Consider the following 18,420-nt stretch of genomic DNA (forward strand, 5'->3'; position numbering starts at 1 on the left):
CCCCTTGGCCTCCCAGAGTGCTGGGATTACAGGAATGAGCCACCGCGCCAGGCCTAAAGATTCTGCATCCTTTAATTTGCGACTCTGTACGTTTTTGCACAGAAGACCCATTATTTATTTTTTATTTTAGCAGTTTCTGGCCAGGGCTGGGTTTGAACCTGCCACCTCCGGCATATGGGGCCGGCGTCCTACCTCTTTGGGCCACAGGCGCCACCAGAAGACCCATTATTAACCTGTAAGTTTTTAACGACTTCTCTCCATTTTCAACACCTTGCTCCTCTTGCTCCATATTCTTGTAACGCGGGTATCTATCAACCTTCCTGTCAAATACTACGCCTGTTGAGCGCCAACCGGACCCAGGAATTTAGCTTAATCACAGATGGTACAGCAGGGACCTCACGTGTGGCCTGGGAGGATTCGACGACGCTAAGCTCCTAAGAAGTCACCCGGTCGTCGGCGTCCTTACTCACGACCTCCAGGGCTGTCTGTGGCTGAGCGCCGTTAAGTCCCACCCCTGGATTTCCCACGAACTGTTCTGACTCCAGGTGGAGGCCGAACATCCCTGATGATGCTCGGGTCTCTAAGAAACACATGCTAGCCTTAGAGGCGTTTCCGTTAACGTACTCAGTGACTAGCTTAAAGTAGCTGCTGCGCAGGCGTGCAACACCGCATGACGTCGTAAGGGCGGCTCAAAACCCGCCATTGCCGAACCCGAGCAATGACCTTATCACGTGACATAGATCTACCAATACAATCCTGGAAAAGTGAGAGTAGCCCTTGTCACGTGGAGGAGGGTCGGACAGCGCCAGTATCACGCGACAGAGCAAAGCTCTGGAAAGCGGAGGAAAGTGATTGAAGCCACGTGACCGACCCCCAGCAACGCCCACGCTTATGTTCACGTGACAACGGCCCTCCTTATCTCTTTTCGTCTCTCCCTCCCACTCAGGCTGGGCCTGCGTCCTGCCGCAAAGCGACGGCGAGGGGGCGGGACTCCGGTCGGTCACGTGCTCCCGCACCCCCCTGGCGCGCGCCTGCTCGCTCGCCCCCGGCTCCGGCTCCTCCTCCTCTTCTCGCCATTGCTGTTGGACTCAGCAGCCCGGCGCGCACCGCGTGGCTTTTGGGGGTAGACCCCGGCGGGCTGTGGCAGAAGGGTGGCGTCGGCAGCTGTGGTACGGGAAGTGGACGCCGACAAGGTAAGTGTCAATGTGGCGGCTGGGCTCCCTCCTGCCTCTCCCCCTCCCCCCGCCCTCCTTCTCAACTCTGTCCCTACTGAAGAGTCGCGGTGATCATGCTGAAAGGTCCTTACATCCTCCGCTTTCGCCTGGTTCTCTTGCCCCTGCTCCTGGCTCGTTCCTCTCGCGCCGGCCTCGCTCCCGCCCTCAGCCGTTACTCTGCCCCCATTGTGCGAGGAAACAAAATGGCGGCGGTGGCGGCGAAAGCCCGGTGCGCGCGCATCTGCTCCCCCCCTTCGCGGCCCCTCGCCCCGCGGCGGCGCCACGCGCGGGAAGGACGCGCGCACCGAGCCCAGACTTCCACCTCCTCGGGGCAGGGATTTGTCGTGGCTTCCAGGCTACGCGCGCACGTGCCTGGAGCACACACCCCCTGGAGCCCGGAGTATCCCGCCCGGGGTTACCCATTTTTCGTACCCCTCCTCCTTTTTTGTCTCTGTCCCGCCATGGGTTCCTGGAGGGTCCCAGGTTTCCGAGGCGGGAAACGTGGCCTCCTTTTGTCTCCATAGGGTAGGGAGAGTCGGACCTCATCCTTGAAAATCCCTTTCTCACAAGGGTTGCAGAGGAAGCCTTTGTGGGTTCTCCAGATTCCCAAATGTCTGGTCAGGCAGACCTTCCTCAGATCAGTATTCAAACTCGAGAGGGTTTATAGGTTTCCTGTTCTTTAGTTCAGGTGTTTTCAGTGAAATTGAGTGTTTTTCGGATCGCTTAGAATTTGTAGCGTCCCACAAACTGATCTACTGTGATGTTTAGGTGCATCGTAATCTGTGAGATTGCAGCCCGAACGTGGGTGCTGAAAACCTTTTTTACATTTATTTTGTCAAGTAGTTGATTGAGATTCATTCCTGTGTTACTAATGGGTTTTCACTTCAGGGTGAATTATGTGAGGTGTGCGCTGATCTGCATTCTGGCCTCCAGCTCAGCGACCAGATTGCGGGAGAGTAAGTGATCTCAATATTTCAGATTGCAGCAGGATGGATCAGCAAGGAAGCATGAATTTTAGTGACAAGCCTTCATTGTCTGGATTTAAGTATTCAGTCCTTTTGAGTTTGCCATTCTGGTTGTTCAAGGTTCCACTCTTTAAAATGAGTGGTGTAATGGCATATTTGGGGTCTTGGGTAGAACACGAATGCCTTCTGAAGTTAGGATTCAAATTTAGGACTTTTAAGTTCTGTTTTCCTCAGGTGTTTGTGGTTGGGAATCTCCAAGGATTGCTGACAGTACTGCCACTAAGCTTTGAGTGTGATGCTTTGTGTGTGGTCTTGTGGGATGTAGTAGCTATTGCACCCGCTCAGACTGAATGCATTAAGTGTGGGAACCAGGGCTTCATTCACAGCTGGAAAGGAAGGAGGAAAACCCTAGGACGCTGGGAGGTGCTGCTGTCCCTGTCTAGTAGTGTTGGAGTCTTTGCCCCAGAGCTGTCTCTTCCTTACGTGGGTATCTTTTGATCCTACATAGGCAAGAGATCTGTGAATGGAATCTATACAGGCCTGAGTGTTGTCTGGAGTATTTTTTAGTTTTGGTTGCTGGCTGGGGATGACGGTCATACTTATTCCTGCCAGCACTGGGCACTTATGTATCAGAGTCTCCCTATCTAACTGGATCTTGGATAGCTTCTTTCTGTAGCTGACAGGTACTAAATTGTTGGCAATTTTTCTTGCTACCACCCCCCCCTGACCCCCCACCCCCCGAACATGTCTCCTGCCTGTAGGCAAAAATTCCATTAGCTTCTTTTAGTATTAATAGTTTTGGAGGTTCATGTTCCTGAGAGTGAGAAATCTAAAGCTGTTTTTTACTTACCTTCTTCCTGTCAAATACCACACTTACAAAAGAGCAGCTGCTAATTTTGATCACACAAATATGATGCTCCTGATTAAAGACCTACAGCAGTGGTTATCAACCTTCCTGATGCCATGACCCTTTTAATACAATTCTTCAGTTGTGGTGATCCCCAAACATAAAATTATTTTCATTGCTACTTTATAACTGTAATTTTGCTACTGTTAATGAATCGTAATGTGTTTCCTGATGGTCTTAGGTGACCCCTGTGAAAAGGTCATGGGTGGCGACCCACAGATTGAGAACCACTGGCCTATAGGAAGGAACATGTGGAGCTGTTAATGGGGAAGAAGCCTTTTATATGACAGTCTCTTTTGGTAGACAGCAGACAGCATCTCATCTGTCTTTAGCCTTTAGCAAGATGTGGGAGATAGAAGTGTTCTTTTTTTTTTTGGAGATCAAGTTGTGTGCTGTCACGTTACAGCTCACAGCAACCTCAAACTCTTGGGCTTAAGCGATTCTTTTGCCTCAGCCTCCCAAGTAGCTGGGACTACAGGTACCCCCACAACGTTCAGCTATTTGTTATTGTTGTTGTTGCAGTTGTTTGTTTATTTTTTGAGACAGAGTCTCACTTTCACCCTCAACAGAGTGCTGTGGCAACATAGCTCACAGAAACCTTAAATTCTTGGGGTCAAGCAATCCTCTTGCCTCAGCCTACCGAGTAGCTGGGACTACAGGTGCTGCCAGAATGCCCAGCTGTTTTTTCTAGAGATGAGGTCTTGCTCTGGCTCAGGCTGGTCTCGAACCTGTGAGCTCAAGCAGTTCATCCATCTTGGCCTCCCAAGTGCTGGGATTATAGGCGTGAGCCACTTGGCTTGGCCCGTCAATTGTCTTTTAGGCTGGCCCAGACTGGGTTCAAACCCGCCAGCCTCGGTATATGTGGCCAGTGACCTACTCACTGATCTACGAGCGCCGCCTTTTTTCTTTTTCTTTTTTTTTGGAGACAGTCTCAGTTTGTCTCCCCCAGTAGAGTGCTCTTGTGTCATATCTCACAGCAACCGCTAATTCTTGGGCTCAAGCGATTCTCTTCCCTCAACGTCCCAAGTAGCTGAGACTATAGGCACCTGCACAACGACCGGTTATTTTTGTTGGTGTTGGTGTTGGTGTTGCAGTTATCATTTTTTTTCTTTTTTTAGAGACAGAGTCTCACTTTATCGCCCTTTGTAGAGTGCTATGGCGTCACAGCTCACAGCAATCTCAGACTCTTGGGCTTAAGCGATTCTCTTGCCTCAGCCTCCCAAGTGGCTGGGACTACAGGTGCCTGCCACAACACCCGGCTAGTTATGATTGTTTTTTATTTATTTTATTTTATTTCTTTGAAACAGTCTGACTTTCTCACCCTCAGCAGAGTGCTGTACCATCATAGCTCACAGCAACCTCAAATTCTTGGGCTCAAGCGATTCTCTTGCCTCAGCCTCCTGAGTAGCTGGGACTACGGGTGCCCACCACAACGCCTGGCTATTTTCAGAGACAGTGATCTTTATCTTGCTCAGGTTAGTCTCGAACTTGTGAGTTCAGGCGATCCACCCACCTTGGCCTCCCCAGGTGGAGTGCTCTTAACTTTTGTAAAAGGCTTTAGAAAATTTCTTTGGGCTAGGGTGGCTCCACGCCTCTTTCTTTCACCCACCTTCCCAGTTTCTTAATACTTTTCATGGCCCCAGACGGTGATTACTTGGATTCGCCATCCTGCTATATTTTATCAGCAAGTTAATTGACCTTGTGCAATTTTTTTTTAACAATTTTGTCCCCATCTGTAGGGTGCAATGACATCATAGCTCACAGCAACCTTAAACTCTTGGGCTCAAGGAATCCTTTTGCCTCAGCCTCCCAAGTGGCTGGAACTATAGGCGCCAGCCTCAATGCCTAGCTATTTTTAGAGGCAGGGTCTTCCTCTGGCTCAGTCTGGTGTTGAATCTGTGAGCTCAGGCAATCCATCCACCTTGGCTTCCTAGAGTCTGGGGTTACAGGCTTGACCCACCACGTCTGGCCCTCAAACTTGCTTTAATTGAACATTTGTAGTAATTAGGCTTTTCTGGGTTCTGTTTATTGAATATTTCTTTTTTTCTTTTTAGAGACAGTCTCACTTTGTCACCCTCCATAGAGTGCTGTGGTGTCACAGCGCACAGCAACCTCCAGCTCTTGCTTAGGTGATTCTCTTGCTTAGAGCAGCTGGGACTACAGGTGCCTGCCACAATGCCTGACTTTTCTTGTTGCAGTTTGGCCGGGGCCGGGTTTGAACCTACCACCCTCGGTATACGGGGTGCTCTCTGAGCCACAGACGCTACCTTCTTTTTTGTTTTTTTCTTAGTAAGATCCTGGGAGAGGAAGATTTGATTTCTGTTTCTATTGGAATGGTTTGGAATTAGTGGTAGATAGTGGTTTGATGGGACACTATGCACCAGGGGTCCTCAAACTTTTTAAACAGGGGGCCAGTTCACTGTCCCTCAGACCCTTGGAGGGCCGGACTATAGTTTAAAAAAAAAAAAAACTATGAACAAATTCCTATGCACACTGCACATATCTTATTTTGAAGTAAAAAAACAAAAAGGGAACAAATACAATCACACCACCTCATGTGGCCCACGGGTTGTAGTTTGAGGACCCCTGCTATACACAGTCAGTGAAGAGGGGTGAGGTCCTGAAGGAATGAAGTGGACTTTCAGTTCCCTGTTCTAGCATTTGGCAGTTTTCTTTGAAACATGTAGGTGACCTCTAAGCGTTTTATATAGGGGAAGTTGGTGCTGAAAAGACCATAAAAACAGGGTAGCCAGGTGTGTGTGAAGGGAGCCTGCTCCATGTACTAATTTTTATTTATTTATTTTGAGACAGAGATCATTTTGTCATCCTCAGTAGAGTGCAGTGGCATCATATCTTTCCGCAACCTCCAACTCTGGGATTCAAGTGATTATCTTGCGTCAGTGTCCTAGTAGCTGGGACAATAGGTGCCCACCACAACACCTGGCTGTTTTCCCTTTTTTGTTGTTGCAGTTGTCATTGTTGTTTAGCAGGCCCGGGCCAGGTTTGAACTACGAGCCTTGGTGTATGTGGCTTGTGCCGTAACAATGTGCAATGGGCACCGAGCTGATTTTTTTTCCTTAAAAATAGGTTGGGGTCTGGTTTGAACCCATCAGCCCTGGAGCATGTGACTGGCGGCCTAACTACTGAGCTATGGGCACCCAGCCAGTGTACTGATTTTTTTTGTTGTTTTTGAGACAGCCTCAAACTGTTGCCCTGGGTAGAGTGCTATGGTGTCACAGCTCACAGCAATCTCCAACTCCTGGGCTTAAGCAGTTCTCTTGCCTCAGCCTCCCAAGTAGCTGGGACTACAGGTGCCTGCCACAATGCCTGGCTATTTTTTGGTTGTAGTTGTCGTTTGGCAGGCCCAGGCTGGATTCGAATCTGCCAGCTCTGGCGTATGTGACTGGTGCCTTAGCCGCTTGAGCTATAGGTGCCAAGCCCAGTGTACTAATTTTTTTTTTTTTTTTTTTTTTTTTTTGTCGAGACACAGTTCTACCCTATGCCCTGAGCAGAGGGCAGTGGCGTCGTAGCTCACTGCAACCTCAGACTCCGGCTGTGGGCATCCTGCTGCCTCAGCCTCCAAAGCTGCTGGGATTACAGAGGCTTGCCCCAGCACCTGGCTGGGTTTTTCCATTTTTTTCATGAGTTGGGGTCTCACTCTCGCTCAGACAAGCCTCGAACTCCTGAGCTCAAGCAATCCTCCCACCTCAGCCTCCCTCAGTGCTGGGATTACAGGCGTGAGCCACTGCGCCTGCCGACAGTGTACTAATTTTTTCATTTTTTTTTTTTTGAGACAGAGTCTCACATAAACGCTCTCAATAGAGAGCTGTGTTGTCACAGCTCACAGCAACCTCCAACTCCTGGGCTTAGGTGATTGTCTTGCCTCAGCCTCCCAAGTAACTGGGAGTACAGGCACCTGCCACAACGCCCAGCTATTTTTTGTTGCAGTTTGGCAGGGCTGGGTTTGAACCCACTACCTTAGGTATTTGGGGCCGGCGCCCTACCCACTGAACCCCTAATTTTTTAAATTTTAATTTAATTTAATATTTTTGAGATACTCTGACTTTGTTGCCCTTGGTACGTGGCATCATAGCTCACTGCAACCTCAAACTCTTGGGCTCAAGCGATTCTCTTGCTTCAGCCTTCTGAGTAGCTGGGACTACAGGTGCCCACCACAACACCCTGCTGTTTTTAGAGACAAGGTCTGGTTCTTGCTCAGGCTGCCCTTGAACCTGTGAGCTCAAGTAATTTCACCCGCCTAGGCCTTCCAGAGTGCTGCAATTACAGGTGTGAGCCACCACTTTTGGCCCTATTTTTATTTGTTTTTGAGGTAGGGTTGCTTTGTTCCTTAGGTGAGCATGCAGTAATGTCATTCATTATAGCTCATTACACCTTCAAACTTAGGGGCTCAAGTGATTTTCCTCAGCTTTCTGTGTAGCTGGAAGTATAGGCAAGCGCCATCATGCCCAGCTAACTTTTCTATTTTTTTTTTTTTTTTTTGTAGAGACAGAGTCTCACTGTACCGCCCTCGGGTAGAGTGCCGTGGCAGCACACGGCTCACAGCAACCTCTTAACTCTTGGGCTTACGCGATTCTCTTGCCTCAGCCTCCCGAGCAGCTGGGACTACAGGCGCCCGCCACAACGCCCGGCTATTTTTTGGTTGCAGTTTGGCCGGGGCTGGGTTTGAACCCGCCACCCTCGGCATATGGGGCCGGCGCCCTACTCACTGAGCCACAGGAGCCGCCCAACTTTTCTATTTTTTGTAGAGATAGAGACAGGTGTGGGGTGTGTGTCAGGAATCTCACTCTTGCTCAGGCTGTTCTTGAACTCCTGGCCTCAAGCTGTCCTGCCTCAGCCTTTCAGAGTGCTAGGATTATAGTTGTGAGCTACAGTACCCAGCCTGGTTTTTTATGTTTATTTAATTTTGAGAGAGTCAAAAAAAAAAAAAAACTGAGGCAAGAGGATCCCTTGAGCCCAAATTGGACGTTGCTGTGAGCTATGATGTCACCCTGGCACTCTGCCCAGGGCGACAGCTTGAGACTGTGTCTCGAGAAAGGAAAAAAAAAAAACAATTGTGGCTACTAGTGTTTGTTTTGAGACAGTGTCTCCCTGTGTTGCCTTTGGTAGAGTGCCCTGGTGTCACAGCTCACAGCAACCTCAAACTCTTGGGCTCAAGCGATTCTCTTGCCTCAGCCTCCCACCTAGCTGGGACTACAGGTGCCCGCCACAATGCACGGCTATATTTTGTTGCCATTATCAGTTGTTTAGCTGGCTTAGGCCAGGTTCAAACCTGCCAGTGTTGGTGTACGGAAACGATCTTAACTATCTAAGGATCATTTTCTCGTAGACCATGCAAGTCACCAAGCAACATTTAGTCACCATATTGAATGTGTATTCCTTTATTCAAGTGTGTAAATTTGCTGTTATGTTATTTTTATGATCATAGGTGATCTGTGAGAAGTGATTTTACTGGCAATTTATAGAAAAAAAGAAAAATTAGTGGGACCTGGTGGCTGGTGCCTGTAGTCCCAGCTACTTGGGAGGCTGAAGCAAGAGAAACGCAGGAGCCCAAGAGTTTGAGGTTGTTGTAAACTGTGATGCCACGGCATTCTACCGAGGGCGGACACACTGAGACTCTGTCTCAAAAATAAATAAATAAAAATAAATAGTTTTTCTCCAACATGCGAAACAGCTGTTCTTATTTTCATAAGGATGGGGTTCAAGCTCAACGTTAAGGCCTTATTTGGAGATAAATCACAATCTTCAGGCCACTTACATTTATTTATTTATTTATTTTTGAGATAGAGTGTCACTTTATCACCCTCCGTAGAGTGCCATGGTGTCATAGTTCACAGCAACCTCAAACTCTTGGGCTCCTGTGTTTCTCTTGCTTCAGCCGCCCAAGTAGCTGGGACTACAGGCACCAGCCACCAGGTCCCACTAATTTTTCTTTCTTTTTTTTTTTTTTTAATTTGAGACAGTGTGCTGTGGCGTCATTGCTTACAGCAACTTTAGACTCTTGGGCTTAAGCGATTCTCTTGTCTCAGCCTCCCAAGTAGCTGGGACTACAGGCGCCTGCTACAGTGCCCAGTTATTTTCTTGTTGCAGTTGTCATTGTTGTTCAGCAGGCCTGGACTGGGCTGGAACCCAGCCAGCCTCAGTGCACGTGGCTGGTGCCATAACCACTGTATTACGGTCGCCGACCCTAATTTTTCTGCTTTGGAAATGGCGGTCTTACTTTACTCAGGGTGATCTTGAACTCCTGAGCAGAAGGGTTCCTCCTGCCTTGACATCCCAGATGGTAGGACTAAACATGTGAGCCACTGATTGGAAGTAGTTTTAAAGAATGAGATGTTGCAGGTTATGTTTGTTTCTCAATAATACACGTAGATTTTGGCAGGTTAATAATTGCTGTATATTCATAGTTTTTATTTGTTTATTTATTTATTTTGGCACAGAGCCTCAAGCTGTCGCCCTGGGTAGAGTGCTATGGCATCACAGCTCACAGCAACCTCCAACTCCTGGGCTTAAGCGATTCTCTTGCCTCAGCCTCCCGAGTAGCTGGGACTACAGGCGCCCGCCATAACACCGGCTGTATCTTGGTTGCAGCCGTCATTGTTGTATGTTGGGCCTGGGCTGGGTTCCAACCCGCCAGCTCAGGTGTATGTGGCTGGCGCCTTAGCCTCTTGAGCCACAGGCACCGAGCCTATTCAGAGTTTTTATTTTTATTTTTTTTATTTTTTATCATTATTATTATTTTTTATTTTTTATTTTTTTGTAGAGACAGAGTCTCACCTTATCGCCCTCAGTAGAGTGCCATGGCGTCACACAGCTCACAGCAACCTCCAAATCCTTGGGCTTAGGTGATTCTCTTGCCTCAGCCTCCCAAGTTGCTGGGACTACAGGCGCCCACCACAACGCCCCGCTATTTTTTTTGTTGCAGTTTGGCTGGGGCTGGGTTTGAACCCCCCACCCTCGGCATGTGGGGCCGCCGCCCTACCCGCTGAGCCACAGGCGCCGCCCTATTATTATTATTATTATTATTTTTTTTTTGTAGAGACAGTCTCACTTTACCACCCTTGGTAGAGTGCCATGATGTCACAGGACTCACAGCAACCTCCAGCTCTTGGGCTTTCACGATTCTCCTGCCTCAGCCTCCCGAGCAGCTGGGACCACAGGCGCCCGCCACAACACCCGGCTATTTTTTGGTTGCAGTTCAGCCGGGGCTGGGTTTGAACCCGCCACCCTCGATATATGGGGCCGGCGCCCTACTCAACTGAGCCACAGGCACCACCCTATTCAGATTTTTTAAAAACCCTAAATATCAACAACATACAAATAAGCAGCCCAGCCCAATGGTTTAGATCTGCACTTAATAAATATTTGTCATGTGGGTTACCTGTGCAGAATCCTTATTGGAGGAAATAATGGCTGGCTAGTGGGCTGCCTGGTAGGAGCTTCCTGAGAATCACTGCTTTGTAGAGTGGGTGTGCAAACTGTTAGAAGAGGAGAGGAGGTGAATTGAATTACTTGTGAACCTGGCACAGTGCCTGTAGCTCAGCAGATAGGGCACTGGCCACATACACTGGGGCTGCTGGGTTTGAATCTGGCCCCGGCCTGCCAAACAACAGTGACAAGTACAATAAAAAAAATAGCCGTGCGTTGTGGCGTGTACCTGTACTACCGGCTACTTGGAAGGCTGAGGCAAGAGAATTGCTTAAGCCTAAGAATTTGAGGTTTCTGTGAGCTGTGATGCCAGGGCACTCGACCGAGGATGACATAGTGAGACTCTTGTCTCAAAAAAAAAAAAAAAAAAAAAAAATTACTTCTGAAGCTGAGTTTGTTTTTAAAACCCAAAACTTGGCTCAGCGCCTGTAGTTCACGCTGCTAAGGCGCATACACCAGAGCTGGTGGGTTCAAATTCAGCCCGGGTCAAATAAGCCCAAGAGTTGGAGGTTGCTGTGAGCTGTGATGCAATGGCACTCTACCCAGGGCAACAGCTTGAGGCTCTGTCTCAAAAGATAAAAAATAAAATCCAAGGCTTTAACTCTGGAAAACAGTTTAACAGTTTCTTAAAAAACTAAACTGGCACCCATCATATGACTTACCATTTATAATTTGAGCATTTATGTATTGCAGAGAATTAGGGAATTTAGAATTTTTGTGTGACAATTTGTGTATTCACACAAAAACTTACCCACAAATAAATGTCCATAGCAGTTTTATTAGACTCAAGAACTGGAAACAGTCACTGATGTCCTTCAGTGAGGAATGATTAGTTAAATTGTGATACTTTCACCTCACAGATTACTAAATAGCCATAAAAAAGAGCCACCCAGGCGGCGCCTATGGCTCAAGGAATAAGGCGCCAGTCCCATATGCTGGAGGTGGCGGGTTCAAATCCAGCCACAGCCAAAAACTGCAACAACAACAAAAAAAGCCACCTAATGGTGCATTTGAGTCTTGGGTGAAACTTGAGGCAGTTGTGCAGAGTGAAACAAGCCGTCCTGAGTCTGGGCACGCTGGCTCACGCCTGTAATCCTAGCACTTTGGGAGGCCGAGGCGGGTGGATTGCCTGAGCTCACAGGTTCGAGACAAGCCTAAGCCAGAGTGAGAACTCATCTCTAAAAATAGCCAGGTGTTGGTCAGGTGCCTTATAGTCCCAGCTACTTGGGAGGCTGAGGCAAGAGAATTGCTTGAGCCCAAGAATTTGAGGTTTCTGTGAGCTATGACACCATGGCACTATGCTAAGGGGGACAAAGTGAGACTGTTTTAAAACAAACAGATAAAAAACCAAGCCATTTATGGAAGGTTACGTAGTCTGCAGTTCCATTCTAGGAGATTCTGGAAATGACCAAACTACAGCAATGGTAAATGGATGAGTGGCTGCCAGGTATTAGGGATGGGGGGAGGGTAGAAAGTTGACTTGACTCCACACGGGCAACTAGGAATCCTTGTGCCCTGGGAATGTTTTGTGCTTTGTCTGAATCACTGTCAATGTGGTTAGTATATTGTGCTATAGTTTTGCAAAATGTTATTTGTGAGACACTGGGTGTACCAGACGGATCTGTTATTTCTTTCTTTCCTTTTTTTTTTTTTTTTTGAGACAGGGTCTCAAGTTGTCGCCCTGGGTAGAGTGCTGTGGCATCGCAGCTCACAGCAACCTCATACTCTAGGGCTTAGGCGATTCTTTTGCCTCAGCCTCTCAAGTAGCTGGGACCATAGATGCCCAACACAATGCCCGGCCATTTTTTTTTTTTTTTTTTGGTTGTAGTTGTCATTGTTGTTTGGCGGGCTCGGGCTGGATTCGAACCCAGCAGCTCTGGTATATGTGGCTGGTGCCCTAGCTGCTTGACCTACAGACTTGGAGCCAGATCTGTTATTTCTTTTTTTTTTTTTTTGTAGAGACAGAGTCTCACTTTATGGCCCTCGGTAGAGTGCCGTGGCCTCACACAGCTCACAGCAACCTCCAACTCCTGGGCTTAAGCGATTCTCTTGCCTCAGCCTCCCGAGTAGCTGGGACCACAGGCGCCCGCCACAACGCCCGGCTATTTTTTGGTTGCAGTTTGGCCGGGGCTGGGTTTGAACCCGCCACCCTCGGTATATGGGGCCGGCGCCCTACCAACTGAGCCACAGGCGCCGCCCAGATCTGTTATTTCTTACAACTGCTTGTGATGCTGCAGTTGTTTCAAAGTAAAAAAGTTTCCCTTAAGAAGGGTACCCTTAATTACTGTAATAATTCACATGTTACTGTATACATCCTTTGAGAGTTTTTTAATTAAAAAAAAAAAGAAAAGTAATAAACTTTAAATTACACACTAGGTTTTGGGAAGGGTTGCCTCTGCCTCCAACCAGGTGTGGGAACACTTTAGGGTTGCTTCCATCGCCCCCTTGGTACCTGAAGAGCGTGCTGGAAAGGTTTGGTAATTCCCACATGGAGTCATGTTCAACATTTTTTTGTGATACTGTGTCCTCTCACAGGCAGATAAAGTGTTTCTATTGGTTTTCCAAGAACACTATTTTTTTTTTCTTTTTTTTTCTTTTTGTAGAGACAGAGTCTCACTTTATGGCCCTCAGTAGAGTGCTATGGCATCACACAGCTCACAGCAACCTCCAACTCCTGGCCTTAAGAGATTCTCTTGCCTCAGCCTCCCGAGTAGTTGGGACTACAGGCGCCCGCCACAACGCCCGGCTATTTTTTGGTTGCAGTTCATCCGAGGACGGGTTTGAACCCGCCACCCTCGGTATATGGGGCCAGCGCCTTACCGACTGAGCCACAGGCGCCACCCTTTTTTTTTTTTTTTTTTATGTATTTTTTATGAGACAGAGTCTTACTTATTAACCCTCGGTAGAGTGCTGTGGCATCACAGCTCACAGCAACCTCCAAATCCTTGGGCTTAGTCGATTCTCTCTTTTTTTTTTTTCTCTGTACATATACATGTGTTTCTTGGTTTCCACTTTTTTTTTTTTGGTAGAGACAGAGTCTCACTTTATGGCCCTCGGTAGAGTGCCGTGGCCTCACACAGCTCACAGCAACCTCCAACTCCTGGGCTTAAGCGATTCTCTTGCCTCAGCCTCCCGAGTAGCTGGGGGTTTCCACTTTTTGCCTTCACAAAATTAAAAAGGTTTAAAATTTAATAATAAGTGTTTAAGGTAAGGATTAGAAACAAAAAAACCTCGTAAAGAATGCATGAAGATAAATACATTCAGAAAAGAAATCAGACGATTGCTGCAATGAAATATTGAGCAATAATAATAATGCAAAAAAGTGCATTTGACAATAATTCACATTATCAGATAGGAGTATGTCTATCATAGAATGCTTTGACTCTAAGGTTCAGTATGGAGTCATCAGTTAACCTCTTCTTAATTTTTTTTCCAAAATCTCAAACAATAGACAACTAATATTGATAAATAAAAATATAAATTTACCACCCTTAATCTTTATGTCACAATACCCAAGCTGTATGCTCCAACCTAAGGTGAAGAACTTCTAGGGTAGATGACATTTTCTGATTTGCATATGACCCATGAACGCTATAGGTTCAACCCCTTTCCATAACTCAGGCTTAAACATACTGAAGATATACTGAGTGAGTGGTAGGATGGCCAACACAGAAGCCAGGTAACAGAGAGGGTCAAGGTCTCTCTGTAAGAAAATCCCCTTAAATCAAGAAGTCCGGCATGCTGGGCTGGAGTATGACAGAGTTCTGCATAAAGCAGGTGAATGAACCTGAACCCAACCCAGCCCCCGGGGAATATCTCTGTATCCAGCAAGGAAAGGGCCATGTGGTTCAAATCAAACACAAGCCAACCAACCCAGAGTCATTGTGTCGCTGAGGTCCCCAGCCTCTGCGCTGCTGGCCTTCTCACTGGGTAGTGCTGCAGGAAGGGGATGGAAGAAATTTAAGGAACAGAAGAGTAGATGCTCCTTGAGGAATTGGATGTCAACACATGTCAGTGCCACTTGGGGTGCCCAGGCAGACCTTCCACCTGAGACATCTTTCAGAATTTAGTCCCGCCATTGCTAATAGCAGCATCTCTGGGTCCCTTCTCTTCAAGTTCTTCAAATGGCTCGGTTGAGACATATTGGGAACACGTCTATGCGTTGTTTTTGCCGTGTTCAGAGTTCTTAGTCAAGGAGCATGAAAGGTTACACTCGCGACTCGCCTGTCTGTGGAGATCACACTATTGACATAAAGGAGTGAGGCAGGCTGATCACAGGACGACAGGGGCAGGTGGACACTGCAGCCTCAGCCTCCTCTCAGGGGGAGGCCTCTGCTCAGGTCCAAGCCCAGGGTGCTACATTTTCAGGGTCTTTTTTTTGAAAAATCCGGACATCAGAATTTTGTGTAAACTCCCCTGATGTTTTTCCTACAACTTTTTATTTTGGAAAAAAAAATCAAAATATATAGACATGGAAAGAAAAGTACAACGAATACCTGCATGTCCTTAGCTCTGTCCATTCATTGGCGGTTACACTGTCTCTGGGCCTCTTTTCTTTCTCTCAATTGTACACCCACTTTTAGGCTGAGCCATCTCCCTAAATATTTAGCATACATCTTCTAGAACAAAGACATTCGTCTACATAAACCACATTTATGATTTGCACACTCACAAAATTTATCATCATCTCAATACCATGATCTTATATATGGTCTGTGCTCAAATTGCTCATATTGTCCCAATAATATGATAACATTTTAATGATATAAGAATATATAGTTATCTTAGGCGATTCTCTTGCCTCAGCCTCCCGAGTAGCTAGGACTATAGGCGCCCGCCACAACACCCGGCTATTTTTTTGTTGCAGTTTGGCTAGAGCTGGGTTTGAACTCACCACCCTCAGTATATGGGGCCGGAGCCTTAACCCACTGAGCCACAGGCACCGCCCTATTTTTTTTTTTTTTTTTTAAAGATGTAGTTTCACTATGTTGCCAAGGTTGGTCTTCAGCTCCTGAGCTCACTTGGTCCTCCATCCTCAGCCTCTTGGGTGACTACGGGCATACGCTACCTCGCCCAGCTTAATCCGTTTATCTCATTTCCTTTGTAGTTTTACAGTCCTTAACGTTGTTATCCCACACTGTCACCTGTAATTCCTTACTATCTGCATCTTTGAGGCAGGTGATATTTTCATTCTTATTTTTGACCTAGCTTCCAAAAGAGTGCAGGAACAAACCCAGGGTTTTTGTCTCTTGCACTCCCAGATGCTCCTCCAATAAAAGCAGATCTGGCACATTGTGAGTATCCAAAAATATTTTGGGGAACAACCTGCATCAGCCAACTTTTTATTTTGTCTAGGAAAAGAAATCTTTTTAATTAGTGATTATACACCATCTTCATTTTTCTTTTTCTTTTCTTTTTTTTTCTAATGAGACCAAAGAGTCACTGTGTCACTCTTGGTAGAGTGCCGTGGTGTCACAGCTCATAGCAACCTCAAACTCTTGGGCTCAAGTGATTCTCTTGCCTCAGCCTCCCATGTAACTGGGACTACAGGCGCCCACCACAACACCTGGCTATTTTTTTGTTCCAGTTGTCATTGTTGGTTAACTAACCCAGGTCAGGTTCAAAGCCACCAACTTTGGTGTATGTGGCTGGTACCGTAACCACTGTGGCATCCATCCAGAAAGTTGACTTGACTCTACAGAGGCAACTAGGGATTCTTGTGCTCTGGTAGCCATTCATTTCCATTTTTCATAAGATAAAAGGTAGTCTTTTGTTGTTGTTGTTGTTGAGACAGTCTCACTGTGTTGCCCTCAGTAGAGAGCTGTGGTGTCACAGCTCACAGCAACCTAAAACTCTTGGGCTTAAGCGATTCTCTTGCCTCAGCCTCCCAAGTAGCAGGGACTACAGGCACCCGCCAGAAAGCCTGGCTATTTTTTGGTTGTTATTGTCAATTGTTTGGCAGGCCCTGACTGGATTAGAACATGCCAGTTCCAGTGTATGTGGCTGGCGCCCTAGCTGCTGAGCTACCAGCACCAAGCCAGAAAGGTGGTCTTAATACTGAAAATACTATTAGAAGTAGTGTAACTAGGGTGGCACTTGTGGCTCAGTCGGTAAGGCACCGGCCCCATATACCGAGGGTGGCGGGTTCAAACCTGGCCCTGGCCGAGCTGCAACCAAAAAATAGCTGGACGTTGTGGTGGGCGCCTGTAGTCCCAGCTGCTTGGGAGGCTGAGGCAAGAGAATTGCTTAAGCCCAGGAGTTGGAGGTTGCTGTGAGCTGTGTGATGCCATGGCACTCTACCGAGGGCCATAAAGTAAGACTCTGTCTCTACAAAAAAAAAAAAAAAAAGAAGTAGTGTAACTAAAAATAGACTTAGTGACGATTGAAAACATTTAAGACGTTTTTACTTTGGTTTGCTACGTCTCCCTCTTCTCTCTCTTCCCTCCCCCAGTCTTCCTTTCTCTCCCTGCTTTTCTCACTCTTCTCTCTCTCTAATATAATTTATATTCTAAAAATAAAAGTATATTTTTGACATCTCCCTTTGAACCTTTTTATTTTTTTAAATTTCAGCTTGCTTGTTCGTTCTTCTTCGTTTGAAGTACTTTTTTTTGTTGTTCATTTTCTTTTTTTAAATGTTCTTCCTCTGCCGATGCTCTGTCCCGTTGCCTCCCCAATAGCTGGGATTAACAGACGCCCACCATAACATCTGGCTGTTCTTTTTTTTTTTTTTTTTTTTTGTGGTCCCTGGCCGGGGATAGGTTTGAACCCGCCACCTCCGGCACATGGGACTGGCGCCCTACTCCTTGAGCCACAGGCGCCGCCTTTTTTTTTTTTTTTTGTAGAGACAGAGTCTCACTGTACCGCCCTCGGGTAGAGTGCCATGGCGTCACACGGCTCACAGCAACCTCTAACTCTTGGGCTTAAGCAATTCTCTTGCCTCAGCCTCCCGAGTGGCGCCCGCCACAACGCCCGGCTATTTTTTGATTGCAGTTTGACTGGGGCTGGGTTTGAACCCGCCACCCTCGGCATATGGGGCCGGCACCCCTCTCACTGAGCCACAGGCACCGCACCATCTGGCTGTTCTTAATGTTAGTAGAGACGGGGTCGTACTCTGGTTCACTGCTGCTCATACTGGTCTCAAACCATACTGCTCAGGTAATCCACCCGCCTCGGCCTCCCACAGCGTTGGGACTACAGGCGTGAGACACTACGCCCAGCCACCCTTTGGACCTCTTTTTTTTTTTTTTTTTTCTCGTAGAGACAGAGTCTCACATTATGGCCCTCGGTAGAGCGCTGTGGCCTCACACAGCTCACAGCAACCTCCAACTCCTGGGCTTAAGCGATTCTCTTGCCTCAGCCTCCCGAGTAGCTGGGACTACAGGCACCCACCACAACGCCCGGCTATTTTTTGGTTGCCGTTTGGCCGGAGCCGGGTTTGAACCTGCCACCCTCGGTATATGGGGCCGGCGCCATACCGACTCAGCCACAGGCGCCGTCCTGTACCTCTTAAAAAAAATTGTTGCAGACCAACAATGACTAGGAACCATTGTGCTAGACTTTACATTTGGGTTGAATTTTATTTTATCTTATTTCTCTCTCTCTCTTTTTTTTTTTTTTTTTTTTTGTAGAGACAGAGTCTCACTTTATGGCCCTCGGTAGAGTGCCGTGGCATCACACAGCTCACAGCAACCTCCAACTCCTGGGCTTAAGCGATTCTCTTGCCTCAGCCTCCTGAGTAGCTGGGACTACAGGCGCCTGCCACAACGCCCAGCTATTTTTCGGTTGCAGTTCAGCCGGGGCGGGTTTGAACCCGCCACCCTCGGTATATGGGGCCGGTGCCTCACCGACTGAGCCACAGGCGCCGCCCCCTCTTTTTTTTTTTTTTTTT

At 47.4% G+C, this 18,420-nt stretch overlaps 2 protein-coding genes across 11 annotated transcripts in view; one reads left to right on the forward strand and one right to left on the reverse strand.

The window, feature by feature from the left end:
* Positions 1-942: 942 nt before the first annotated feature.
* LOC128580986 (translation initiation factor IF-2-like) lies at positions 943-17,662 on the reverse strand. Its single transcript, XM_053583441.1, has 3 exons — positions 17,603-17,662; positions 1,307-1,570; positions 943-1,164 (listed from the first exon to the last, which is right to left on the reverse strand). The coding sequence occupies exons 1-3, from the start codon at positions 17,660-17,662 to the stop codon at positions 943-945; spliced, it is 546 nt and encodes a 181-aa protein (XP_053439416.1).
* ILF3 (interleukin enhancer binding factor 3) overlaps positions 1,052-18,420 on the forward strand; it is a 51,712-nt gene continuing 34,343 nt past the window's right edge. For 9 of the 10 annotated variants that reach the window (XM_053583234.1, XM_053583239.1, XM_053583240.1 and 6 more), the window contains exon 1: positions 1,054-1,193. The gene's annotated coding sequence lies outside the window, so the exon portion shown is untranslated. Of the gene's footprint in view, positions 1,194-18,420 lie in introns of all 10 variants that reach the window. The other variant, XM_053583235.1, reaches the window with a different exon arrangement.

Source organism: Nycticebus coucang, chromosome 3 (genome assembly GCF_027406575.1).
Source record: "Nycticebus coucang isolate mNycCou1 chromosome 3, mNycCou1.pri, whole genome shotgun sequence".
NCBI lineage: Eukaryota > Metazoa > Chordata > Mammalia > Primates > Lorisidae > Nycticebus > Nycticebus coucang.

What these genes read in the sequence shown, in the direction of transcription:
- LOC128580986 (XM_053583441.1), bottom strand. Translation starts at nt 17,662, where the DNA reads ATGAGCAGCAGTGAACCAGAGTACGACCCCGTCTCTACTAACATTAAG. An exon ending in ACATTAAGAACAGCCAGATG is followed by an intron (nt 1,571 to 17,602) that starts GTGCGGTGCCTG and finishes GTGCGCGCGTAG; the next exon opens with CCTGGAAGCCACGACAAATC. An exon ending in ACCAGGCGAAAGCGGAGGAT is followed by an intron (nt 1,165 to 1,306) that starts GTAAGGACCTTT and finishes CCCGTACCACAG; the next exon opens with CTGCCGACGCCACCCTTCTG.